This window comes from Galeopterus variegatus, unplaced genomic scaffold (genome assembly GCF_000696425.1).
Source record: "Galeopterus variegatus unplaced genomic scaffold, G_variegatus-3.0.2 Scaffold828, whole genome shotgun sequence".
NCBI classification, from domain to species: Eukaryota; Metazoa; Chordata; class Mammalia; order Dermoptera; family Cynocephalidae; genus Galeopterus; species Galeopterus variegatus.
In genome coordinates this window covers 177,554-205,470 of record NW_007726939.1, presented here as the reverse complement: position 1 = coordinate 205,470, position 27,917 = coordinate 177,554, and the positions used below count along the sequence as shown (strand labels likewise).

General features: G+C 49.2%; 1 protein-coding gene across 1 annotated transcript in view; it reads left to right on the top strand.

The window, feature by feature from the left end:
* Positions 1-1,600: 1,600 nt before the first annotated feature.
* The window catches only part of NLRC5 (NLR family, CARD domain containing 5), a 58,522-nt gene continuing 32,205 nt past the window's right edge, over positions 1,601-27,917 (top strand). The window contains 18 exon segments of the mRNA XM_008572742.1: positions 1,601-1,895; positions 2,756-2,815; positions 4,303-4,371; positions 5,272-6,946; positions 8,003-8,086; positions 8,227-8,310; positions 10,122-10,205; positions 10,343-10,432; positions 11,069-11,128; positions 12,573-12,638; positions 13,108-13,191; positions 20,435-20,518; positions 21,518-21,607; positions 23,565-23,633; positions 24,596-24,664; positions 25,486-25,569; positions 25,981-26,064; positions 27,721-27,810. Of these exon segments, the coding sequence (XP_008570964.1) occupies positions 1,601-1,895; positions 2,756-2,815; positions 4,303-4,371; positions 5,272-6,946; positions 8,003-8,086; positions 8,227-8,310; positions 10,122-10,205; positions 10,343-10,432; positions 11,069-11,128; positions 12,573-12,638; positions 13,108-13,191; positions 20,435-20,518; positions 21,518-21,607; positions 23,565-23,633; positions 24,596-24,664; positions 25,486-25,569; positions 25,981-26,064; positions 27,721-27,810 (3,221 nt within the window).

Sequence of the window (27,917 nt, the reverse complement as noted above, 5' to 3'; positions counted from 1 at the left end):
TTGGAATAGTGGGGAGAGCTCCCTGTCTTCTCTCTCCTTAGGGGCTTACACTATGGGAACAACCTGTAAATCCAGCTCAAGGCACAGGACACGGCGTAGATCCCATGAGACCCTCTCCACAGGGACCCTAGAACATCTGTCATGAACCAGGAAGCCAGGTAGATGACTTTCTCTCTCCTTCAACTCCTCTTTTCCCCTCCCATCCACTCCTTCACTCCCCTCCTACTGCCAAGACTGCTCCCTACCCAGACCTACCTTACTGGGCTGCCCCCTACGCAGCAAACCTGCCCTTGACCGTCACTCAGCATGAGACTGGGCATCATCAGACACAGAAAATCAGGGAAGAACTTCAGGCAGAACCTGATCCACCAATTTTGTAGATGGTGTGACTGAGGCCCAGATAGGGAAGAGAGTTGCTCAAGGTCACAGATGAGTGCATAGGCCAAGATAGGCTAGGTTATGCTGCAGTAACAACCATCCTCCAAAGTCCCAGTGGCTCATGATGACAAAAGTTTATTTCCTGTTCTTGTTTCTTGTCTGTTGTGAATTGACTGTGAGCTCTAGTCCACATCATTCTCTCTTCCAAACTCATGCTAAAGGAGCAGCCATGACCTAGAATACTGTTGGTCCCTGTAGTAGTGGAAAAGAGAGAGCATGATGAATCGTACATTGGCTCTTAAAACATCTTCACAGACATAACGTGTCACTTTTTAGCATATTTCATTGGCCAAAGCAAGTTTCACAGCCATGCCCAATTTCAAGGGGGTGGGAGAGTGTTATCCTACCAAGGGCCTAGAAATAAGAAAAACGCAGTATCTGTGAACAGCTCTAATGCGTACCACGGAGTAGCAGAAAGCCCTAAACAACAGTGATTTAAACAAAACATAAGTGTATTTCTCCGTCATGTAATAAAAGTCTGAAGTCAGGGCACGTGGGCAGCTTTACCCTCCACCTTCCTCAGTGCTGGCCTCTACCTCATGATCCAGCATGGCTGCCCAAGGTCCAGCCATCACACCAACATTCTAGCCAACAGGAAGAAGCAAAGAAGGATAGACAACACTTTCACTTACATCCCATTGGCCAAAACTTAATTACATGGTTACATCTAACTGCAAAGGAGGCTGGGAAATTATTCTAGATGGCCATGGAACATTCAGGAGTTCTAGTACTAAAGAAGAAAGGAAGAACAGATTTGGGGGACAGCTAGTTGTCTCTGCCATAAGGTTAGCTCAGACTGAGAGCAGCACAAATGGTCCATGGAAACTAAAATGAATGAAGCATCCTCAGAAGACCATCTACAGAGGATGAACTAGACCATCCCAGAGAGCCAGGATACAGGTACAGAAGGGGGCGGGTTGCAGAAGAAGCAGACTGGTCTCTGGAACTGATCCCTTGGCAGAGACATCGAAACTCCATAGAGAGGCCATTTCTCTGCCTATTTTCTGCTGCTCAGATGTGGGGGGTAGTTCTTGACTGCCTCTTTGGCTTCCCCCCCAGCTCACCTTCCCCTCCTCTCACCTGCCTCTCAGCTCATCTGTACTCCAACTCACCTACCCCCTCAGCTCACTTGCCTACCCCATCTCTGCAGGGCCAGCTCCTCATGGAATCCATTATCCTCCAGCTGGGCACCTTGAACAAGTGGGGCTGGCTTCTGAGGCTGCTCAGTAAACACTCAGAATGGATGAGTGCCAAGGTGAAGTTCTTTCTCCCCACCATGGACCTGGGCTCCAGGAACGAGGCTTCGGACCCTCAGCAGAGGGTCATCCTCCAACTCAGCAAACTGCATGCCCAAGGCCTGGCCACCTGGCAGTCATTCATCCACTGCATGTGCATGGAGCTGGAGGTGCCTCTGGACCTGGAGGTGCTGCTGCTGAGTACTTGGGGCCATGAAGACGGTAAGGGCAGGCAGGAGAGGTGCAAAGCAGCCAGCCCAGCCCCCATGTCATGGGGAGCCAGGGGAGGTTCAGAGAGGCAGGGACCCACCTGAGTTATACAGAGGGGGTATGAACAAAATCCCGTGTTTCTGGGCACTTCCCAGAGCAAATTCCCCAATACCATGAAATCAGCTGGGCAAGGAAGAACCCTCCTTCCACATGGTCCCACCTCAGCTGCTCAAGTAGGCAGGGTGCAAGGAAAGGACCAAGTGACTCCTTCCAGCTAGAAAATTCCAAATAGCCCGTACTGCCCAAGAAGTTTCTTTTTGCAGTGTGTTTAGAAGCAGTCCCAGGGAAAACCCTTTTACTCCTGATAGGCAGGCAGATTGTGCTCTGTTCAGTTCAATGAGCATTTCTGGGCACCTTCTGTTTGCGTAGCACTGAGGGGAAATAGGACGTTGAGGGGCAACAGCATCCTTGGAGAGAAAGTGGAAACTCGCTCAAGAACTCTACCACAAAGCAGAATGTGGGAAATGCAGGGGGGCACATACACACACGTGCACACATGTGCACATACACACAATGCATGCATGTGCATAAACATGAATACATGCAGGTGTGCGCATGTCCATAAACACACACACTCAAGTGCATGCACACACACAAACACGCACACACATGCATATACACACACATTTCTGCCCACCACTGCCTTCAAGGCTCACCTCCAGCTTTCCTTGCAACAGACAACTGAGTGTAAACTTTATTTCTCCTCTGCTGGGTACCCACCCTGTGGGATAAACTCTGGGCCAGACACCAGGCCAGAGCTTACACCCTGGCATCCACCACATCTTCACAGCACATTGTATTCTCTCTTGCAGGGCTCCCCAGCCAGCTGGGAACTGGTGAGGAAAGCCAGCCTGGGACTCAGCTCCACCATGGTGAGAACTGGGGTTAGGGAGCAGCAGGAGGGCGGTGAACGTGGCTACCTCCTCACTTCCAACCTGCAGGAGGCTGGTGGGGGCTGGTCGCAGCCATCTCCTTCTCCTCTGTACCTGACCTGTCTGCACAGGTGCCATGCCCCTCACTGTGGCTCTCCGCCCCACTTCTTCCCACTCTGTGACTTTGACTTTCAAGGCTTCAGCCTGTCCAGCTGCCCCTAGGTGTCAGCCCTGGCCACCTCCAGAATCCCTTGCCTGGTTTCGCTGAGGGAAGCCCATTCTCACTTCCTTGTGCCCCAGTCTCAGGGCCTGGTCTCTCAGCCCCACAGTCAGACTTCACCAGGAAACCCTAACTCTCCCCCATTCATACACCTCGGGCCTAACACTGACCCACGATAGCTGTCCACACCCAGGCAGCCTCTGACTGATTTTCTGATGGAGATCTAAAGGGTCAGCCATCAGATGCTGACCACCTTACTGATTCAAGGGCCACACTCTAGTCTCAGAACCTTTATTTTTATAGAAATATTGACTTTTTCATTATAGCTGTGCATGGCAGTGACATCAGCAGGGTTAATGTTAACAGAAATCACCCACTTGTAATCCCAGCTCTCCAACAATTCAAAACTGTTTGTCCAAGTCCCAGGTCCTTTCTGGCCCTTAACTGTGATGGCATAATTGTCACATGGCTCTAACCAGGTCTGACTGATATTTGGCCAATGAATCCCTTGTGAATATATGACTTGTGAAAACATTGAAATAGTCTCAAACTGGCTCCAGCCCCCCTTTGGAACTCCCAGACCTCCCTGCAATGCAGCAATGAAAAAGTAAATCCCTGGCAGGGCAAGGGGCCCTGGGTCCCGCTGCAGGGCCTGCTCTGATTGGTCGCTAGTGCTGTAGGAGTATATCCTACTTTGCTTCTTAAAACTCTTTCCTAAGTCCTCTTTCCTTTCTTCCTCCCCTCCTTGTTTTCCTCCTTCTTTCCCAAACTCTTCCAAAAAGGCATGGAAGTGACTCTTGAAAATCCACGCAACAAGACAAGAACTCATGAGAGCACTGAGAGGAGTGGGTAGATGAGGGTGACAAAACACACCGACACAGGAGGGAGCCCTTTGGAAGCTTCACCTTTACAAACAGCAGTGGCCCCACAGAGCTTGGTCTTTCCCTGGTGGAGAGACAGCTATTTAGTGCTTGGGGCTGAGTGTTTCTGGGGCTGCTGGCTGTGGGTGCTGCTCCCTGCATCCTGGACTTGCATACCCCCGGGCCCAGAGCCTGCAGTCCTCCAGCCAGGGCCTGGAACCCCCTCTGCAAACAAGATGGTGTTGATGCAGGCTTTGCCCACTGCCTGCCTTCTCTCAGTCCCCTGGGTGTGGGTGTACTTGTCTGCCTGCCACCTGTTTGTGGAATGGAGCTCCACAAAGGTGCTGGGGACCCCTCAGTCCAGACCCCCAGGTCCACCCCTCTACCCCTTCCTTCACTCTTTCCAGGCCTCAAGCGCCCTCATCATAGCTGTGGGTCCCCACCCCACCGGAAGCAGAGCAGGAAGCAGAAGCTAGGTGGGTACCAGGTGGGGAGGGGCCCAAACACAGGGATTGGGTTACCTTGGGGACTCTGGACTCTGTCCACTGCTAAGAAGCCTCCATGGGCCAAGTGACTCTTGTTTTCCAGGAGAAAAGGGTTGGAGGTCTTGGGTGGGCAGAGGAGAAGACTGGAGCTGGCAGGGAAGGGCTTCCCCCATCAGGCTGCAAAGTGGCTCCTCCAAAGATGGCTCAGCTGAAAGAGCTGGAAGCACCTAACACACACACCCCTCCAGGGACACCAGGGAGGCAATCAGCATGACCTCGGGCCGGGGCCCTCCTTAGCCTATTTGGGGGTGAGCAGGGATGAGGAGTGGTGAAGATGCCTGAGAGGCCCTGGGAAGACATGGGGCTGCTGAGGGCCAGCCAGGCCAGGGGAGGAGAGGAGAGAGAACATCTCTTGTTCTTGACCAGTTGTTCCACTAACTGGAACCCCCCACCCCCACACCCACCACTACTGTCTACCATGGACATAGCCAGAGGACTCACATCTATAAAGAACAGGCCACTACCTCAGGCCTTCCCAGTCTCCCCAGCAGTGGCCCCTTCCCCTGCATCTCCTGAGACCTCCCAATGACCCAGGAATTATAAGGTTAACACCTGGCACGGTAGTGGCCCAGCTCCACAGTTCTGCTTGTTCAGTACCTAGGCCCGCCAATTACTCCTACCTTGCTGTTTAGATGCTTCTGAAGAACCGATTTCTCCTGGGAATTTGGTGGCACAAGAACCCCCCATTGTGTTCTTGGCACCACCCCCTCTCAACTCCCCATACATACACAGCTGGAGCTAGAAGCTCCCAACAGCCCAATACTGGAATAAGGGGACATGGGTGGAGGGCTGAGGGCTCCTACCCTCATGCCATCTCCCTGTCCCCTGCAGAGTTGGCCAAGAGGTACCTGCAGCTCCTGAGGAGCTCTGCCCAGCAGCGCTATGACAGTGGACTCCCTGGGTCAGGGCACCCCCTAGCCCTCCACCAGGCCTACGTCCCCCCAATCCTGAAGTGGAGCCGGGCCACAGCACACTTAGACACTCAAGAGGGGGCTGTTATGGGGGACCCCAAGGCAGAAGATGGCACTGATGTGAGCATCTGGGATCTCTTCAACTCCAGGACCAACAAGGGCCCAAGGGTGACAGTGCTCTTGGGGAAGGCTGGCATGGGCAAGACCACACTGGCCCACCAGCTCTGCCAGAGGTGGGCCAAGGGCCAGCTGGACTGCTTCCAGGCCCTGTTCCTTTTTGAATTCCGCCAGCTCAACCTGATCAAAAGTTTCCAGACGCTGCCCCAGCTCCTTTTTGATCTGTACTTGAACCCCACGTCAGACCCTGATGCTGTCTTCCAGTACCTGGAGGAGAATGCTGATAAAGTCCTGCTGATCTTTGATGGGCTGGATGAGGCACTTCCCTCCTGTTCCAACAGGGAGACTGTGGGGCCTGATGAACCAGGTCCACCCTTTACCCTCTTCTCTGGTCTCTGCCGTGGGACCCTCCTGCCCGGCTGCTGGGTGATGGCCACCTCCCGTCCGGGAAAGCTGCCTGCCTGCCTGCCTAGGGAGGCAGCCATAATCCACATGTGGGGCTTTGATGGGCCGAGGGTGGAGGAGTATGTGAGTCACTTCTTCAGCAACCAGCCTTTGCAGGAGGTGGCACTAGCAGAGTTTCGGGAAAATAGACATCTCCGGAGCATGTGCGCAGTACCTATACTGTGCCAGGTCGCCTGCCTCTGCCTCCGCCATCTGCTTGCTGGCACCTCCCCAGGCCAATCTGCAGCTCTCCTGCCCACTGTGACTCAGCTGTACCTGCAAATGGTGCGCGCCCTCAGTCCCCATGGATTCCTGCCCACCACGCCCCTTCTAGGCCTTGGGGAGGTGGCCCTGAGTGGCCTGGAGACCGGGAAAGTTATCTTCTATGCAGAAGACATCCCTCTACCCATGATGGCCTTTGGGGCAGCCCACAGCTTGCTGACCTCCTTCTGCATCCACACAGGCCCCGGGCACCAAGAGACAGGCTATGCTTTCACCCACCTCAGCCTGCAGGAGTTTTTTGCTGCCCTGTACCTGATGGTCAGCCCCAGGGTGAGCAAGGACATGCTTGAATGCCATGTCACCCTCAATTCCCGCTGGGTGCTTCGCACCAAAGCTAGACTGAACCTTTCAGACCACCTCCCCACCTTCCTGGCGGGCCTGGCATCCTGCGCCTGCCGTCCCTTCCTCAGCCACCTAGCACAGCAGGACGAGGCCTGGGTGGGCACCAAGCAGGCTGCTGTTGTGCAGGCATTGAGCAAGTTGGCCACCCACAAGTGCAAGGGGCCGAAGCTCATAGAGCTGTGTCACTGTGTGGTTGAGACTCAGGAACCTGAGCTGGCTGGTCTCACTGCCCAAAGCCTCCCCTATCAACTTCCTTTCCGCAATTTCCCACTGACCTGTGCTGACTTGGCCGCCCTGACCAACATTCTGGAGCACAGGGATAGCCCCATCCACCTGGATTTTGAGGGCTGCTCCCTGGAGCCCCACTGTCCTGAGGCTCTGGTAGGCTGTGGGCAGGTGGAGAACCTCAGGTAAGTAAGGATGGAGAAGGACCGGGAAGGGAACTGGGCTTTTGGAAGAGTAGAGGCTAACCAGTCTGGCAGACCTCTGCTGAGGGTGATGGGATAGAGATCTTGAATATCAGAACAGAATGGCCCTGACTGCTGCTTAGCCTGTGATATTGAGGGGGAAGCTTCATGCCTCGACAGGACCTCTGCAAGCCAGTTGGGCCCTCATCCTTTCTGTGGTTTCTGGAACCTTAGTCTCTGTCAGTCATGGGCTGGAGCCTCTGATCCAGGCTGTGCTGCTATGAGCAGATAATGTAACTTCTCTCAGCCAAAATTTCTTCATCCCTAAAATGAATCTGTAATACCTAACCTGTAGGGTTGTTGTGAGAACAAAATAGAATAATGCATGAAAAACACTTCTCAGCACAGTGCCTGGCACAGAACAAAGGCTCAAATGTGAATATTAGCCAGAGCAAAGTCTAGGCTGCAGTGACAAAGAAATCTCCCCAAATACAGTGGGTTAAATAATGTAGAATTTTATTTCTGTCTCATGGAAGAGTCAGCAGTAAGTGGCTCAAGTCAGTGGGATGGCCAGCTCCATGCGATCATGCAGGGACCCAGGTCCATTCAATTGCTGCTCTGTCATCCCCTTGAGCACCCTATCTGCAGGGTCAAAGCTGTGTCATGGACATATCGGTGCTCTGGCTTGGGGGAAGAGAAAGAGCACAGAGGAGACATGCTCAATGTGATAAAGTTTAGTCCTGGAACTAGGACTCATCCCTTCTACTCACATTCCATTGATGAGAACCTAGTCACATGGCCACACTGAGCTGCAAGGGATGCTGAGAAATGTCATCTGTGGCTGGAAACCATGTCCTCAGCTACTGCTATGAATGAAGTGGAGAATGAGTTCTGTGGATGAAGCAGTCTCTGCCACAATATGTATATGTTATTATCACAACAACTTAGACAAGAACTACTACTACTGTATTAAGCCCCATCTGTCAGAGGAAGGGGTGATGATGACCTCTAAGCCCTGCCCACCACTGATTCTCTGCCACTTTGCCTCTCCCATGGCAGCTTTAAGAGCAGGAAGTGTGGGGACGCCTTTGCCGAATCCCTGTCCAGGAGCTTGCCAACAATGCAGAGCCTGAAGAAGCTGGGGTGAGCCAGAGCTTGGAAATAAGAAGGGTCTTCAGCCAGGGATGCCTGGCACTCTCCTCCCCTCCCCCAATCCTACACTGGGAATATTCCTGGCCCATCCTCTTCCCCATTTCTTCCCACCATTTTTGCTTACTCTGTAGGTTAACAGGAAGTAAGATCACTGCCCGAGGCATCCACCACTTGGTGCAGGCTTTGCCTCTCTGTCCACAGCTGGAAGAAATCAGGTGAGTGATCTCCAGGAGGGTTCATTAGCTGAGGACAGGAGTCACTTCCCAGGTTCCAGGGCCCCCCTAGGGCCTGTGCTGAGTCCTGCATAATCCATCAGTATCTGACCAGTAGTTTTTCAATGAGACCTGGAGAGGGAAGGCATCAGCCCAAGAACTGGGTGGGGCCGAATCCAAATGCAAGTCTCCCAAAGAACAAGCCTTCTGTCATCTAATATTTTGGGCCATCTTGGAGAAGCATGAATTTTGAGGCTCCCTCCCCTTTCTGTGACCTGGGAGAAGGTATGGCCGTGTGTAGGCAGTAGTCAGCACCGTGGGTACACGTGAATGCATAAAACACACACATGCCTTCATATTCGTGCACACATGTTATATTAGTCCGTTTGCATTGCTATAACAGAAATACCTGAGACTGGGTAATTTATAAAGAAGAGAGATTTATTTGGCTTATGATTCTGGGACAGCTGCATCTGGTGAGGGCTTCAGGCTGCTTCTACTCATGGTGGAAAGTGGCAGGCAGCTGGCAGGTACAAGCAGATCACATCTTTTGAGAGGAAGAAAGAGAGAGAGGGGGAGGTGCCAGGGTCTTGTAAACAACCAGCTCTCAGGGGAACTAATAGAGCAAGAACTCACTCAGGACCCCCACCCCCAAGGGAGAGCATTAATCCATTCATGAGGGATACACCCCCGTGACTCAAACTGCCACACTGGGGATCAGATTTCCATGAGTTCTGGGAGGACAATACACCCAAACTCCATCACATGTGTACACACTTTCACAGAAGTATACTCATTCAAGTATAAACCCCACACATGCTCATTCATAGGTGTGCATGTGTGTGCAGCACACACGTGCACACTTAGATGCATGTACACATTTAGATACAAGCACACACTAACTAAGGAAATAGTCAAAAATATACTCCTGGAATTGAGTGCCCCAGGGAGGGGTGGGGCTAGGGACCCTCCTTAGTAACTCTCTGGCAGGACCCCTGCTAGTTTATTTGGCACCTTTATGAGATTTTTAAAAGGTGTCCCTTTGTCCAGGCAGATGCAGCCTGGCACTGGGTTGCACCACTTGTTGAATGAGCATAAGCTGGACCACAGCCACTATTGTCCCCTTGGCTGGGTGCCTTTGTACAGTGATCACTCCAGTAAGAACAAAGGTTTGAATATTTTGAACTTGTTGACACTTTTCTTTCCTGATATTGAGAGTGACCTTAGTCTTTTCTCCCATCACCCACCATTGCTCTCAATCAGCCTCGCACCCCTGAGCTCATCTGTCCCTCTAACTAGGAATCCAGGCAGGGCTGGGTTGTGGACCCCATTTGACAGGTGGGGAAAGTGAAGTCAGAGAGGAAGGTGCTTGGCCTAGGGCTCTGGGTAAGTCAGGGCCAGGGCTGAGGCAGGAATCAACATCTCCATATCCAGTCTAGACTTTACTCATCACCTGGGAGCCAAGAGGCCCTGGTGACCTTGGTCCTTAGGCACAGCCCAGGCACAAGCCCTGGGAGCAAGGTGCTGGGCCCCCACATTCCACCTCATGAAGCCTTCATAGTCTGTCATCTAGAGCCCTTGGGCCACCAGGCAGAAACTCCTCCATAGGCACTGAATTGGGATGGAAGTGAGGCCAGTAGAGGACCTTTCCTCCCTGCTATGCCTGCTGGATGCAAGGGAGCAGGCCACCAACTCTGTCTGGGCTCCTGTCTTGTGTCTCAAACATGAGGGTGGTCATGCCTGTCACCTGCCAGCTGGGGTTTCCAAGTTCCTCCACCCCAGGGCTGAGGGTGTGGGCCTTGGTCTCCCTGCAGTTTTCAGGACAACCTACTCAAGGACCAGGAGATGCTGACCATCGCAGAGGTACTCCCTCACCTGCCGCTGCTCCGGAAGATTGAGTAAGTGGTCTTTCCACTCCTCCTGCAGATCAGTTCCTCTCCCTGTTTGAGCCATACCCTTCCCTTGCAAGGTGAGGAACATCTGGGGCCCATGAGGTGGAGGATTCACTTCTGACACTTTTGCCACAATCATGCAGCCTGAGCCACAACAACATCTCCGTGTCTACCCTACTCTGCTTGGCAAAGATGGCAGTCGCATTCCCTACCGTCAAGATGCTGCAGGTCAAGTAAGCAGAAGGAGTGTGATCCTGGCCTTCAGAATCTTGAAAGAAAGAGAGGGGAAGTGGGGGATGGGGAAAGGATGAGACCCCTAGTCTGTAAGATCTATGGGTGCATTTCTGAGTCTGTTTTACTTACGACTGTGTCTCCAGAGCCTAGCTCAGGCCTAGCACCTGGCACTCAATAAATAGTAAATGAATGGATAATGTAAAGATGGATGGATGGATGAAGGAATGAATCAACAAATCGAGGATGCATAGGCATAGCCGAGAGAGTAATTAGCTGCGTGTCGCTCTCCATGGTACTGAACCAGCGCCGACTATTTGGATCTGGGGTAGATTAGGTGTCATGCTTTTTAACCCTACGGTGTTAGTAATTCCTATTTTAAAAGCTTTCGGCATTCCTAATTTTTATTATATTTCATGTAGAAAATTTCTTTATGACGTTTTAAGACACTCTTGCAGGATTCATCAGGCAGAATTTTACATGCCCGATTTGGATCACTTTTGCCAGTTCTGTTATTTTCTCTATCAATCACAAAATCAGCTTTCTCTGGATGTTTGGGTGGGAAGGGGTGTGCAGGTGGGGAGTTATGTGCTGGTTTTCAGCCCATGGGATTCATGACTCTGTATCTGACCCCGCAGGGAGACGGACCTCATCTTTCTCCTTTCCCCGCTCACAGAGACAGCTGAAGTGCTACAAAGGTAAGAAGCCAGGGAGGCGGTGGTCTGGGTCCACTTTGAGAAGCGATCTGGGCTCAGGCAGTTGAGGGGAAGGGTAGCCAAGAGATCCTAAGAAGAGCTGGGATGTGGGGATTCTTCCTGCTGCTGCCATGATGAGGAATGACTGTTCAGAGTCAGCAAAGGATTTTAACTTCCTTTAGTATATCTGAACCACATCTGGCCTCTGATGAGGGAGCATCTTCAGAAGTCTCAGAGTGAGCCAGACCCTCAGGGAGGACATGAAGATACTGTCATACCAGCATCACTATGTCTGGGAATTCTGGGAAAACTCAAAGCTAAAAAAAAAAAAGGAGACTTAAATGAGTTAATACATTAAAATGCTTAGAACACTGCTGGCATGCAGTTGGCACTCAAATGCTGGCTATTCCAGTTGTGCATGGATTCTAGCTTGGCCAGTCTTGGATGGATGAAGAAAGAGAAGCTGGTTTCCCTGAAAGAATATTCCAGCTGTGCTCACCAACTCCTCCCTGGGTGAGACTCAGAGACAGATGATGTCGTGTGTCCTTGAGCAATTTATTTCCTTGCCCAAAGGCCTCCGTCTTCACCTGTATAATGACTTGGTAGGACCAAAGTTGCTTTCCTCTCTCACTGTCTAGAGCTGTAATGCCCAATATGATAGCTACTAGCCACATGTGGCTATTTAAATATAAATTAATTAAAATTTAGTAAAGTGAGATCTTCAGTTCATTAGTCACATGAGCTGCACTTCAAGTGCTCAGTGGCCATGGGTGACCAGTGGCTCCTGTAGTGGATTGCACAGATGCAGAACACTTCCATTATCACTGAAAATTCTGATAGATAGCACTAATCTAGAAATCTGAAAACCTGGTTCATAATGCCCTAGCTTCCCTGCAGCCCTCAGCCCTCCCCTAGGCCAGCAGGAGAGAGTCTGGAAGTAAGGTGGTCTCCCACAGCCTGGACCCACTTATGTATAGCTCATGCTCCCTGCTTTCTGAACCAGAGACAGCATGGCTACAAATGGAGACCATCACATCATAGACAACAGCAACTTCTGTTTACTAAGCTTCAATTTTGTGCCTATGCTGGGCACTTGAACATTGTACATTGTCTCATTCAGTCCTTCAGGCACTCTGTGTTAGATAGGGTCACCCCATTTTCGAAAAGGGAAAATGGAGGCTCAGATAGGTGAAGTGACTTGCCCAACGCCACATGGCTGTGCATGACAGAGCCAGAATTTGCATAAAGGGTCCATTTGACCTCAAATCTTTTGCTCCTGCTGCTTTGCTAAATAGAGCCCTGAGCACCTTTGAGTGACTGTCTTTGTAACTCATTTCACTGTGGGTTGTGCTGTAGGTCTTCAGCCTCTAGCAGAAAGGGAAGAGGCTTGGTCCATCAGGCCCTGGACTTCTCTGAGTCCAGGCCAATGTTTGATTTGTTCTTTCAGAGCTCCAGACTTACCAGAAAATGACAGCCCGAGGAAGGAGGCTCAGAGCAGAAGCCTGACACTCAGGTACCTCAATGGGATCCATGGCCTTAGGAAGATGGACGATATGGGGGAAGGATCCCTTCCCAGGGGAGAAATAGCAGGGGCAGGGAGGATGAAACGAAAAGTAGATGTGAGGCAGGGAAAGGACACAACCCATCCTGGCTTAAGCACCTGTCATAACAACAATAGTTATAATTTAATGGATGTTTGGTATATGCTGGGCACTGTGCTGAATGTTTTATAGTTGTTACCTCATTGTAATCTTTTTAGAGGCTCTGTAAAGCATACATTATTATTCCCATTTGAAAGAGGAGGAAACTGAGTCTCAGACAGGTTAAGCGCCTTGTCCAAGATCACCCAGCTACTAAGAGGTGTGGCCAGGATTAGACCCCAGGTCTGGTGGTCTCCTGACAACCCCAACCTTGAAGCTGGAGGAGCAGGGCATGGTGTAGCTTTTTTCACTGAGCCTCTCTGTCCCCCACCCCTACCCCAGACTCCAGAAGTGTCAGCTCCAGGTTCATAATGCAGAGGTCCTCATAGCCCTGCTCCGGGAAGGTCCCCACCTGGAAGAAGTGGAGTGAGTATCATGGGAGGCCCTGGGAGGGATCCAGGAGGGGAAGGGGAAGAGTGGCCAGGGCCTCACCTTTGGGTGGGTGGTGTGGGGGAGTGGCCTGCTGCCTCGTGGAGAATTTAGGGGAATAAGATCATCATAACAGCTGCCACTATTTAGCACTTGTCCTGTGTCAGGTGTTGAGCTAGAGGCTTTTACAAATATCCTCTCATTTAATCCTCACATCTCTGTGATGGAAGTACTGTTACTATCCACACTTTTAAAAGAGGAAATTAAGCCACAGAAAGGTAAATTTGCTCAAGGACACATAGGTAGGAAGAGTCCAGGAAGGACAGGGTTCAAGCCCAGACAAGGCTGGCTCCTAGCCTCATCCTCATATCCATTGCCACCTCTGTCATTGAGATCTGCAAAGAAACCCCACCACACCTGGGTTTGTTTTCCAAACCACAGGCCCTGAGGGTTCCCCCACCCTGTGTCTTTCTCCCAGAGTAAAGAGGAAACCTTATACAATTTTGGAACACATATTAATAATATATCCACATAACTCAAGGAAGGTCAAACATCATTTCTTGATTTGATAATGCTTTCTATATAATTTAACCTATCAGATAAGCCCAGTTGATTTTAATCTCTCTCTTTTACAAGTCTTTTGGAGCATCTCAAAGTTAGTTAGAGGTCAAAAAGACAATTCTTAGAATCTGATTTTGGGAAGTTTGTCAAATATCAAAGGTTTAAAACACTTAACGAAATAGAATCATAAATCATCATGAAATAAAACCAAAGTGACAAAAGATTTCAAAGGCACAAAGCACAAAAAATTTGTCTTGATAAAATACGGAATCTGTTTCCTAGGCCAGTTACCTAAAAGGTAAGGAAAAATCTCTCACAACTTCCTATTAAGAGCAGATCAGTGCTTCAAGAAAACCCTGTTGTTCCAACACAGGGGAGAAAACTCAAGCCTTGCATCAGTGTGCTTTTGATAATAATGTTCAATTTTTACAAAATTTATAAACAATCCCCTTCTAATTTTAGCCAACTTGGTTACACATACAATTGCTTTCACAAACATTGTACCTTAGGACAAAGATTACTGTCCTCTTTCCCTTATCATTTGGAATACACAAAGTTCTCTCTCATGCAATAGGAAGAATTACTTTCCCTAAATCTATATTTTGAAACAATCTTTAAATAACCTCTGCATTAGACAAAACTGCTCCTTTGTTTGTTTGTTTGTTTTTGACCGGTAAGGGGATTGCAACCCTCGGCACAGTGTGGTCAGCACCACGCTCAGCCAGTGAGCGCACCGGCCACCCCTGTATAGGATCCAAACCCACAGCCTCGGCGCTACGAGCGCCACACCCTCCCAAGTGAGCCACGGGGCTGGCCCAAAACTGCTCCTTTTTAACAAAAATATATCCTCATGTCTTTTAACAATTTCTCACTGAAAACACATCTTACTTTCCTTGTACACTTTGCATACAGAACTGTTTTACTATTTTTAATAGGTTTGTTGTTGTTGTTTGTTTTTGTTTTTGTTTTTGCAGCTGGCTTGGTAAGGGGATCTGAACCCTCAACCATGCTCTAACCAAGTGAGTTAACCATCTGATAGTTTTAGTTACCTATATTAGAATTTTTAACTCTTAGTAAACTTAAATTTATTAAACACTAGGAAGTAAGTAATTTTTTTTTTTTTTTTTTTTTTGTCTTTTGTCTTTTTCCGTGTCCGGCAACGGATCGCAACCCTCAGTGTTGCCCCCGTACCGGACCGGGGACCGGCAACGGGATTGCAACCCTTGGCGTTGCTCCCGCGCCTCGCTCAGCCAGTGAGCGGGAACCGGTCTGTATGTGGGATCCAAACCCTCGGACGGGAGCGCCGCCGCACTTCCCAAGTGGCGCACTATCCAGTGCGCCACCGGGCCGGCCCGGAAGTAAGTAATTTTGAACTGTTTTGAGTATTTATAGATGAAAACCACTTCCTAATTTCTGGAAAGACATAGTCTCTCAGTTTTTTAAACGATCTAAATATATTTAGCTTTTTCTTACCATGTGAAAACACAATGTCAAAGTACATAAACTTAGACTTATGTTTAACCATTAATGTGTCAGTATTTTAACTTAGAAATGACTCAGATATCTTATGATTACCTATTACTTAATTTGACACAACATGATTATAAGATTTTAATTTACTGAAAAGATTTCGGAAACTATGACAGATTTATTTATAAACGTTTACCCTATTCACATTTCCTTAATTTTCTATTCTTTTTTTTTCTTTTCTGATCGGTAAGGGGATCACAACCCTCGGCACGGTGTTGTCTGCACCGTGCTCAGCCAGCGAGTGCACCAGCCATCCCTATATAGGATCCGAACCCGCGGCCTCAGTGCTACCAGCGCCACACTCTCCCGAGTGAGCCACGGGGCCAACCCCTAATTTTCTATTCTTTTTTTTTTTTCCTTTTTGTCTTTTTCCATGACCGGCAACGGATCGAAACCCTCAGTGTCGCGCCCGGACCGGACCGGGACCGGCAACGGGATCGCAACCCTCGGTGTTGCACCCACACCTCGCTCAGCCAGTGAGCGGCCAGTCTGCATGTGGGATCCGAACCCTCAGCGGGAGCGCCACCGTGCTCCCAAGCAGCGCACTGTAGCAGTGCGCCACCAGGCCGGCCCTAATTTTCTATTCTTAACAATTATATTTGAACTGCTTGTAAAAAATAAAGCTGGTCATTTACATTATTATTTTATTCTTTTGTGAAAGTGAAACCAAGGTAAACCTGCATCAGTTAGTCTTAACCAAGGCCTTGGAGATACTGGACACAGGTACACTCCTCAATATTCCTTCTAGATGTCCTGGGTCCATGTGTCACCCAGGGACCACTTGGATTTACACACCAGGTGCAGATCCTAAGACAGAGAGCCTGGATAATATGGCCCCTTCTAGCATGCCAGGAGGCAGAGCTGGGACAGGGAGGATGAGACCATATTGGGCTGGGCTTTGTCCTGCAGCTGGTGGCCCATGTACTATGGACATATATGTGCCCAAGCCTCACCATAGCCACCTGTCTAGCCCCCTGAATTCGGAGGCTCATAACCAGAGACAGAAGCTCACAAAAAGATGTGTGCAAGGCTTTAGGGAAAGCCCATGAGCCAGTTCTCAGAGCTTTTAGTTCACAAACAAACTAAGCCAGTATCAAAAATATGACGGAGCAAGTTTTATGACCTTAAAACATCTAATAGAGACAGCATTATCTGCTTGACCAAGAGACCTAGGCAAATATGTCTAAATTAAATTCAGAAAAGCTAATTTCAAAAAATACTTATACAAAAAAATTTGAATTTTTAGATTCTGAAAACATTTCTATTTTATCTTACCAACAATTTTTAAGACTCGTTTTATTTACCAATGATTACTAGTTATATGAACTTGAAAAGCATTTAGGCTTAGTTACTCAATTTGGGAGTGCATATTATTTCTAAGCCAATTTGGTCCATGAGGACAACATACAAATACACGTACAGGCATAAGCGTACATGTAGACACAACATATCACATACGCATAAAAACTCAGGCAGAAACAAATAAAGATCTTAAAGATTTCATTAAAATTTTAGCCATGAGATGGGTACAATATAATTTAAAACAACAGTTGGGAGCTGGCCAGTTAGCTCACTTGGGAGAGCATGGTGCCAGTAACACCAAGGTCAAGGGTTTGGATCCCCTTACAAGCCAGCCACCAAACAAACAAACAAATAGTTGGATTCAAATTGTCTCTATAAACAGAACAAGTTAAAGCTTGTGTGCCCCACGTTGCTGAAGCCCTCACTGAATTTGAAAGAAAGCAAGGTAGCAAATTTACATCTCAAAGCACAGAGAAAGAATGTGAGCCTTTCCAAGGAGTTGTGTCAGAGGAGACCCAGAGTAAGATTTCAAAAAGTAGATGCCAAAACAAAATAATGGAATTTTGCCACAGGATTTTATAAGGAAATGCACAGATGAGCCTAGAAAAAAATTAAGAAATCTGTTCAAAATAACCACTTGGATGCCAGAATGTCATATTTTGGAGACCGATTTAGTTTCATGAGCAGTCTTTCTTAATTTTGCTTATTTCTTAATTAGATTACTCACTTCAGGGCCAAGAAAGCATTTTTATACCTGCTTGACCTGAAGGACTAACTTTTATAAATACTTTATCTAGCTTTTATTTTGCCTTTGGAGTGGCATAGTAACTGAACAAAAAAGTTGGCAGATTTAATTTTCTCATCAATTAGAAGCTTAAAGCTTTTTGGGGAGTTGTCTATGAACAGCCTTTTAAAGAGGAAAAAAGTATCGGTCAGCCACCAAAATAAATAAATGGGGAAAAAAGTTTTTGAAATCTTTTTAGAGGATTCTGGATAGGCCTACTTTAGGTATCCTTATTTTAAAATACACTCTAGCCCTTCCAAGACCCAGAGCCACTCCCGAAAACAGCCAAAAGAAAGACTTAGATAATGCCTTGAGAGCTAGCAATACTCTGGACTAGCCACAAATGGAATGCAACCTACATTTTTGTCCAGCCATATTCTTGGGGCTCCTAACCTTTTGTTTGGCTGCCTGCACACACAGGCCCGATAAATTGTGTATCCCAGACAGATAGAGAGTCATACCAAGTTCTCAGGACAAAGTACCAGACAAACAGGAAAGCAAAAGCTGTTTATGGGAGGGAAAAGGTCAGTCTTAAAGTGCAGTGTTGTTTATCTGGAATGTTCTACATAATGGCCATCATAGTTCTGGATTATTTTTAGTAATATTTTGCCATTTTTGTGAATATTTGCAGCTTCTGGAGCCATAATTCTTATACATGAAAAAGGCAGACATACTGGAAGGCAGAGTATCCAGATCTTTAGAAGTTAGGGAGGGTGGATCTTGGTTTTCTCAGAGCCAAGATGGCTTTGGGTCTGAGAGCTCCTTGACCCACTTGGCCAATGATTTTCATTTCTGTCTGACCCAGTCAGACACCTCAGGCCTTCCTTATCTAAGTGCTCAGTATAAAAAGGAACCCACATGCCTGTGAATTCTGAAAGCCAGAGTTCACACTCGCTGCATAATAGCCACTTACCACAACTGCCATCAGTTACCTCTAAAACTGCAGCTCTTCTTGCCAGTGACTCATCAAACACTGCAAACCCAAAGGTCATGTGCTCTGCCACCACACGAGCTAACTCTTGGTACCCCACAAATGCTCTCTCACAGTGCAAAGTAACCCATGGCACCTCAAAAAGTCAAGAGATCAGGGAGCTCAGATGCAAAGGGAGCCGAGCTCAGACCTGAGAGGCACTTACTCACAAGTCTCATGGCTCCGTGGGGAAGACAGGGGCTCTCACCCCCAAAAAGAGGGCATTATTGGCACCTTCCTGTATTTCTCAAGGGTCTCTCAGGGTCATCAGCAGTATCCTTCAGGTCCCTTTGTGGTCATCAGAACTGTCAAAGGGTAAAATTACAGCAAATTCAGTTAAAGATCTCAATTGGTTTTATTGCAATTCTAGAATTGGGCAACATGTCATTCCATCAAATAGAGTAAATCAGTATCCTTCAGGTCCCTTTGTGGTCATCAGAACTGTCAAAGGGTAAAATTACAGCAAATTTAGTTAAAGATCTCAATTGGTTTTATTGCAATTCTAGAATTGGGCAACATGTCATTCCATCAAATAGAGTAAGCGTTCCATGAGCCAAGCAGAAGAGGGTGGTTTTATAGACAGAAAAGGCTGAAGAAAGCAGAAACAAAGAACAAAAAGTGGACTGGTCATTTCAAAGTTACTTTCCTTGTAAGGTGGGGACAGGGAGACAGAAGAGAAAAGTAACAGATTACTTAACATTAGGTTGCTTCAGGCTGTCCTTTTTGCAAGGATAAAGCAGAGAGAACTTCATTGTCACACTACTGAAGATTTAAACTAGCCTGTTTAGGAAATTGGCTCTCTCCTTCTCCCGATTTCTTGGAAGGTCAGACCACAACCTAAGTGACTGGAACTTAGCGGGGGTGACTCCATTTTTATTTTTAGTCTGGTCTTTTGGGGCCTGGTGCAGGAACTTAGTCAGAAATAATGACCTAATTTTTATTCAACAAATACCATGATGTTTTGAGGTGAGTGGTCCCACTCCAGGGTGAGATGGACAGGGTGATCACAAAAGCTTGGTGATCAGCTTTTGAACCAAACTTGAACACTCCCACCCACCTTGCCACCCTAAGCTTGCCCCTCCCCCTGTGCTCTCACTGCAGTAATGGTCCATCACCTACCTGGTTACACAGACCACACGTCTCACAGCCACCTTGCTCTCCCCCCATAGCCAGTCCACCCTGACCGACTTACCTCCTAAGTAGCTCTCAAAACAGTACCCTTTTCTCCATCCTCTTTTCATCCACCTCCATAGTCAAACCACCCTCATCACTCACCTGGACGACCCCATGAGCCTCCTCACTGGTTTCTCTGCTTTCACCCTGGCCACCTCCCCCTGGCAGAAGGCAAACTGCATTTCACTGCTGTCTGCCCCCTTCACTCCTTCCCACTGTTCAGGATAAAGCCCAAATCCTAAAATTCTGGGTGGCCCAGATCCTGCCCACAGCCTCCCAAGCCCTACTTAACCCCATCCTCCCACTCAATCTCTAGTGCAGACACACTGTCTCCCTTTCAGGTCCTCATATGTGCTGTGCTGCGGGACCTTTGAATGTGATGTTCCTACTACCAGGAATACCCTTCCCCTATCTCTCCTCTACCTTTTTTCGATTGAACTCCTAGTCTTTCTAGCATGTAGCTCAAACACCAGAGCAGCCTTCACTGACCCCCCCAGACTAAATCAGATGCCTCCTCCTATAATCATGAAGTTTATCACCAGAAGCAATTACTTAGGTTGCAGCATAAAGGACCCCAGTCGAGGGTGGGGTCTGGAAGTCAAACTGTCTGGATTCAAATCCAGGTCCACCCTTGAGCAAGCACCTTAACCGTTCTGTGCCCTGGTCTACTCATCAGTAAGATGAGGATAATAATAGTGCTTCCTCCCTAGGGTCGTAGTGAGGATGAAATACACAGATGGTTGTAGAAGCACCTAAGACATTGTCAGATATGTAATATGCAGTCTGTCAACATTAGTTATTATTAAGGTTCCTTATGGGAGTGATGCCTTTGCTAAAGTCAGCAAGGGGCTGCGTGAGTGCTGGGGGTTGAGGGGGGACTCCAGACCAGCAACGCAAGGCATCAGGCCCCTCTGTCTCAGCCTCTCAGGGAACCAGCTGCAAGATGAAGGCTGCTGTCTGATGGCAGAAGCTGCACCCCAGCTGCACATCGCCAAGAAGCTGGAGTGAGTTGCCTGCCCCACGTTGATCCCAGCTGGTTCCTGCTGCCGCAGGACCCCATGCCCACAGTCAGCAATAAGAGTGCTGACCCACCAACCGCCCCTACATTCCCCCAACTCCAGCAAAATCAGGATGGTTTCACCTTGCCTTCCTTGCCTTTGCCTCTGCTGTGAGCCACTGTCTTAGTTAAAATTATTTAGCCCCTTGCACATGTAGAGCATGTTCATTTTCCACCAACGACCTCTGTGCAAGTTCATCATCCTTGCAATGGCCCTGGAGTGGGGTGGGTTAGGGTTAGGGTTAGCATTGGGGCAGCATTGGGGTATTGGGTGGATGGGTGCTGGAATGTTGGACTGGGATATTGGAGTAGGAAGTGGTACATTAGGGTGGGGGCACAGTGTTGGGTTGTTGGGGTGGCGAGATGGAAAGAAAAGGTATTAGGCTGTTGGGTGTGCTGTGGAGTGGGGTGGTGGTGGTGTTTGGGTGGGGTACGTTGGGGTCTTCGGATCAAGTGTGGATTGGGGTGGGGAAGTGTTGAGGCTGGGTAGCAGTGGTTTGGGCCTTGGCTTTGGATTTAAATTCTGGCTCTGTTACTTAGTAATGGTGTGACCCTGGGAAAGTAATTGAATGTCTCTGGGCCTCAGTTTCCCCATATGTAAAATAGAATTACATGAAATTGTATATATATGAAACCCTTAGTACAGAGCATGGTGCAGTCAGTGCTCAGAAAATGGTTATCTTATAGATGAGGAAACTGAGGCTCAGAGAGGTGAAAACACTGAGTGGGTTCTTACCGCTCAAGCGGGAGAACTTCATTCTCTGAGTGGAGCAGGGGGTCATATGTCTCCTGGCTCACTTACATGGGCCAGAATCCTTTGAGAGCCCCTGGTTGGGAACCCAGGACATCATGACAGTGACAGCCAGCAAGCTGCTGAGGGGCTGGAGCTATGTAGGGCTGGGGACTCCCACAGCCTGCTGATGGCTGCCTTTCCTCCTCTCCACAGCCTCAGTGACAACGGGCTCTCTGTGGCTGGGGTGTGCTGTGTGCTGAGAGCAGTGAGCACGTGCTGGACCCTCACAGAGCTGCACATCAGGTGGGAGCTTCCCGTGGACCACAGTCATCCACCCCCCTCCAGCCCAGAGCTTTGGGTTCTCTCATCATGCTGTCTAAAGTCCTTGGCAATTCTTTCTGGTCCCAGGATTTGGGAACTAGTGGAAGCTGCTGCTGGTGCCCACCCAGACACCATTAGAGCTGGTGCACCTCTTCCCAGCTGCTCACAGCTTCTGCTTCCTCTGGAGAGCTGCCCTTGGCTGACGGGAGCCAGAGATGCCTGGGCAGGTCCACCCCACCCCATGTCCCCAACCAAGAGTGGCCAGTGACAGAGGCAGAGGGTGAAACTCTCCAGCCTTCGTGCCCCAGAGCTCTCCGTGGAATCAGCCTGAGGACCTGCACTGTTGGGCTTCCCTCAGTCCCTTACTAGTGTCTCCTGAGAGCAGTCCCTCAGCATATCATGTGCACAAGTGACCAAGTGACACATGACTCCCTGCCCCACTTGGGCCCAGGCTCTGCCACTAGGGAGGCTGGCCTAAGACAGAGCAACCTTGTTTCTGTAAGTTTAGCTATTCAGTACAGGGAGCTGAGCACAGATGCTGAGTAGTGTCTGCATGTTCCTTCTCAGAGGGAGCCTCGTTTTCAGCTCTCGGCTGAGTGGCGTGGTCCCTGCTCTAACACCTCTCCAGGGAAGAGAGGGAAACCAGATTCACCTTTGAGGTAGAACAGGGGACCATGATCTACTTTATATGATGATCCAATTAAGGATCTCCAGTGCATCCCAAATGATACTCCAGTCACTTTTAGGAACTTATGCTAAAGAAATCATCATGATTGTGCAAACATGTTTAGCTGCAGGGATGTTCACCCCAATATTGGTTATAGTAGGAAAAAAATAACATAAATATTTAGGGTATTAGTTAAATAAACCAAGATACTTTTAGAGATAAGAACTCAATGGAACCATGAAAAAATGACAATATAGAAGCAGTTTTAATATGCAGGAATGGCTGTGGTATATTGAGTAAACATAAAAATTTGAATTTATCATCTTTATGATAAAGCTTTTCAAATATATTCGAAGGTCGAGAGACTGGTATAATCCATTCCCATCAGTAATATCAATTATTAATAAACGAGGGTACTTCAAAAAGTTCAAGGAAAGACTCATATTATCTTTTAATTCTATTTTTCCATGAACTTTTTGAAATATTCTTGTATAATTATTTGTCACCCTCGCTACTTGCATCCTTTAAAAACTAATTTTTAATACAGAGTCTATAATTTAATATCATTTTGTCAGAAAAAAGTTAATTGCATAAGAAAGCAAGAGACTCGAAGGACCCACTCCAAGTGGTTAACAGTGGTAATTAATATGTGCTCAGTACATGAGGAACACCATCCTCAGCCTAGAGTACTCTGAGTACCCAAGGGACACCACCCTCAGCCTAGAGTACTCTGAGCTCATTGGAGACACTGCCCTCCGTCTAGACTGCTCCATATACATGAGAGGCACCATTCTCAGTCTAGAGTGCTCCAAATACAAGAGGGACGCCACCTTCAACCTAGAGTGCTTTAAGTTCCTCAGGGACACCACTGAGTCCAGGAGGAACACCACCCTCAGCTGATAGTACTCCGAGTACAGAAAGGACACCACCCTCCGCCCAGAGTGCTCTGAGCACATGAGGAACAGCAGCTGGCAGAAGGAAGAGGGTTTCAGCCTGAGGCCCAAACTAGAGAGAAGACAGAATTTAACTTTTCTTTCAAGTACTTGCCAGGAAACAAGAGTTGTTTAAGCAATAAATAAGCTTATGAAATCTCTGTGGTAGCAAGACTCAGGCCCCCAAAACTCAGAGGAAGTCAGAGGAAAGTCAGAAGTGGCTGCAGCTGGAGGTGGGGGGATGGCACCTTAGAGATATCTCTAGGCTGGGGTTAAAAATGACACAGAACAGCAGGGACCCAATAACCTCCCACTGCTCACTCCTCTCTTCTCTCTGAAGCCTGCTGCACAGAACTGTTGTCTTCACATTTGCCCAAGAGCCAGAAGAGCAGGAGGAGACCTGGAAGAGGTAGGGTGTGACATCATCCCAGCCCCACTCTCAGTCAGGGCCAACCCCTCCCCAAACTCCACAGCTGGACAGTGCCAGTCAGCTGCCAGGGGGACCTTGTCCAATTTGCAGAGGAGCAGGAAGTGGGCAGGCTTGGCAGGGGATGCAGCCCTAAGGGGTTGAAGGTCAAAGACAGACTTTCTCCCGGTTTCGAGGTGTGTGAAGAGAGCCCTGAGATGTAGGATGTAGACGGCATGCTGGTGCAGGCCGTAGAGTGATGCTCAGGAAACTGGGGCCCTTCAGCTTAAACTCAGAGGATTGTCTGGCCTGTGGCTCTGATCTGGTTGGAACTTCTGGCACACTCGGGCACGAGGACCCATTAGGGGGTGTTTGCCTCCTCCAGGGTGCCTTCTTGGATTGCCTCAGCCTAGCACATGGGCAGAGACTCAGCTCTTTGCTCCTTGGAGTCCACCCATGATCTCTTCTGTAGGGTCTGTACTATTAATGGCTTGATTAGAGCTGGGGGTGACATCTCTGAAGGAACTGATGCAGAGGAGAAGGATGAAATTAGTGATAATAGCAGTCAAGGTTAATTGAGCACTTATTATGTATGCATCAAAGGAGTCCACCCATGATCTCTTCTGTAGGGTCTGTACTATTAATGGCTTGATTAGAGCTGGGGTGACATCTCTGAAGGAACTGATGCAGAGGAGAAGGATGAAATTAGTGATAATAGCAGTCAAGTTTAATTGAGCACTTATTATGTATGCATCAAACACCAAACTAAGGCAACTCCCATACATTATCCCAGTGACTTGTCTCTGGTCACACATCCAGGAAGTGGAGAAGCCAAGTTAGAACCAAAGTTTGACTGACTCCAGGCAGAGTGTAAGATTGAATGGTGGAAGGTGAGGCTGAGGATGGACTTTGGAGAAAGTGTGTGAGGTGTTTGCTTAGCCTGGCTTTGGTGTGTGTCCCTCCAGGGCTTCATTCCTTGACAGCCTCATGCCCAAGAGGCCCTCTGAGCCACACTTGAGCTCCCGAAGGATCAGGTACAGTGATGGCCTCCAGGCCTCGTGTGTGGGTCCAGCCTCCTTCTTCTTCCCAAAGCCTGTTCCCAGATCCCACGTCCTCCCAGGAGGACTCCATGATCTGCTATGTCCAGGGCCTCCAGGCCTCGTGTGTGGGTCCAGCCTCCTTCTTCTTCCCAAAGCCTGTTCCCAGATCCCACATCCTCCCAGGAGGACTCCATGATCTGCTATGTCCAGGGCCTGTGGCCTGGATTCCCGACTTCCTACCTCCCCTGCCCAGCCCACCCCAGATGGGGCTCAGGAGGCAACCCCCTCAGTCACCTTCCACCGCCCAGGGGACCCCACAACCCTCAGCTCCCTGACTCCAACAGCTGCAGAGTTGTGGGAACTCTACAGCTCTCTGTACAGGAACTCTACAGAGGGGAGCATTCAGCCCCTTCTTTCCTGAGCCTGGGGCCTAGGCCAGTGGGCTCGGCTCAGCCCCCACAGGACTCCCATCTTCTCACCTTCTCTCTTGCTCTCCGTCTGTCTGTCTCTCTTATAGTTTCCATTTCTCCATCTCTACTGCCCTTAGTCATGTTGTCTGTCCTCCTCTGTCACTGTCTCTCACATCTCTGGGTCTCTCTGTCTTGGTTTCCCTCCCTCTCTGTGTCTCTGACTCTCTCTGCCCCTCCTCTGCCTGTGTGACATCTTTTGGGTGCTTTGTGTTGGTCCCTCTTTGTTTACCCTTCTGTCTGGGTGGTGGGTGTGTCACAGCACTTCCTCTCCTGCAAGCCTCGCTCTCTGCTGTGCCCAGGATGGCAGGGCAGGCAGTGCAGGGCTGTGCTTTTGCTCATCTGCAGGTTGACACACTGCGGCTTCCAAGCCAAGCACCTAAAGCAGCTCTGCAAGGCACTGGGAGGATTCTGCTCCCTTGGTCACCTCGAGTGAGTGGTTGCACATTGGGGTTGGGGGGCTGGAGCCCATCAGACTCAGTTGGTGTTAGTGTGCTGGTGATTTGGTTAGTTTTGTTTTTAAGGTTTAGATCAGCAGTTCTTTCCCTGCTGAAGTCAGGAACCCCTTAGAGAAGCTGGTGAAACTTGTGACTTTCTCCCAAAATGCAGATCCTCCAAATTCTACACCTTCTGAAGCCCACCCCTGGTCACCCAGGGGTCCACACACCTCAGGATAAGCACCTGGGGGAGACTCCAGCTGCCCCATGTCAGATCTGCTGTCATCTGGCCTGGCAGCCTGGGCTGTATCCACCGATTCAGAAGTCCCGTGGCTGGGTGGAGAGATAGTGCTGCTGTTAGACCCACCCCTACTCTTCACTGACATTTTCTCTCCTTCCCATCCAGCTTATCAGGCAATGCTCTGGGGGATGAAGGTGTGGCCCTGTTGGCCCAGCTGCTCCCCGGGCTGGGCGCCCTACAGTCTTTGAAGTGAGTAGCCAGCTAAGCAAAGCGGCTGAGGTTTGTCCCCAGCAGGATGGGGGATGGGAGAGCATTCTGTGTCCCTCCCTCTTTCCCTCCTGTATCCCATCATCCTCCTCCCTTGGGGTTACTGTAAAGATGAAATGCATGTAAATCGCCTAGTCCAGTGCCGGACACATGGTAAGTGCTCAATAAAAGGTAGCTGATTTATGATTCTCATTCAAATAGAGACTGGCCTCTAGATTCTGGTTAAGGTTTCACTTGTCGAAACTGTCTCTGCACAGGCTCTCTGGGAGGCCCAGGCCTCCTGGCGCAGGATGGCAGGGGTTAGAAGTATTATGTGTCTAATAGCTGGCAGCTGTTCTGGCCCCAGGGTACAGGGAGGGGCTGTTTGATGGGGCACAGTCCTCATAGCAGAGAGGGTTTGTACCAGGGAGGGTACCCAAGCAGGGTGCCCAGAGCTGACGCTGCCAGAGGGCCCTGAGTACCTGGCAGAGAGAGGGGAGACATTTGGTGTGGAAGGGAGACCCATGGAAGGAAGCCAGGAATCTCCAAATTTTGCCTGCAGCAGACCAGAGTTTCTGGGCCCTAAAAGGCCCCTGGTGTTCTTGGCTCCTACATCTTCCTCCTCCTCCCAAGCAAGTTCCTCTGGGCCAAAGCGAGAGGAGCCCTAGCCAGAGGCCACAGTTCCAGGCTGGCTCTGCCACCTAGGTATTGTGTGACCTTGGGTAAGTTACACCACCTCTCTGAGACCCTGGTTCACAATCAGTAAACATATAAACTATAGGTGTGGCCACTGCTGTGGCTGCAACCTCTGGAATGAGTGCTGTGGCCTGATGATCCAAACACACAAACTATAAGTGTGGCCACTGCTGTGGCTACAACCTCTGAGATGAGTGCTGTGGCCTGAGGATGCAAACACATAAACTATAAGTGTGGCCACTGCTGTGGCTACAACCTCTGGGATGAGTACTGTGGCCTGAGGATCCTTACTGCTTAGACAGTCTTTCTTTGGGATGCTGGCAAAAAAAGATTACCCCTGTTCCTGTTCAGGGCCTCACCTGGCAAGGAAGGAAGGCCTCACCCTTGTGGGCAAATTATATGGAGACCAGAGCTTTCAGGCACATCCCCATGTGACCTTCTTAATACTGCAGATGCCTGAATGACCTGGTGTCTGTGAAGGTCCCCACTCACCCTACTAATGTCCCTGGGCCCGAGGAGGGCAACACTAAACGGCAAATAAAAAATACCATGACAGTTGACAGACCATGAAAGGAAAAGCTTTGCTCCTGCTTTTTGAACAAGAGGCCCCAAATTTTCATTTTGCACTGGGCACCACCCCCCCTTTCTCAGGTGGAGAAACTGAGGCCCAGTTCTGGCCAAAAACCACGCTCCAGATTCATCACAGACTTAGGGAACCACTGGGTTTTAGTCTCAGCTCTGACACCAACGTGTCTTGTAACCCTGGGTGAGACCTTGCCTCCGTGGGCCTCCGTTTCTCCATCTGTACAATGAGGATTAGAACGGGCACTCTCTGCCCGTCTGGGGTTCAGATGATTCCATCATTTGGAATCAGGGGCAGCCTTTCCCTGCTCTGTGCTCTGACCGAAAAGACTGTGTCTGAGTCTGGGTGACCTCCACCAATGTCATTCCTGTGATCTCCAGCCTCAGTGAGAATGGCTTATCCCAGGACGCCCTGTTCAGTTTGGCCTGGTGCTTCTCTGCTCTGCAGTGGATTTTCCACGTGGACATCAGGTGAGTGTGCCTCTCCACCCCAAACCCTGCTTCACCCTCCCTCCCGTGGGCCATTAGCTCCCAAGTACCCCTCTTCTGTCATGTTCATGAGTATCATCCTCAGGGCC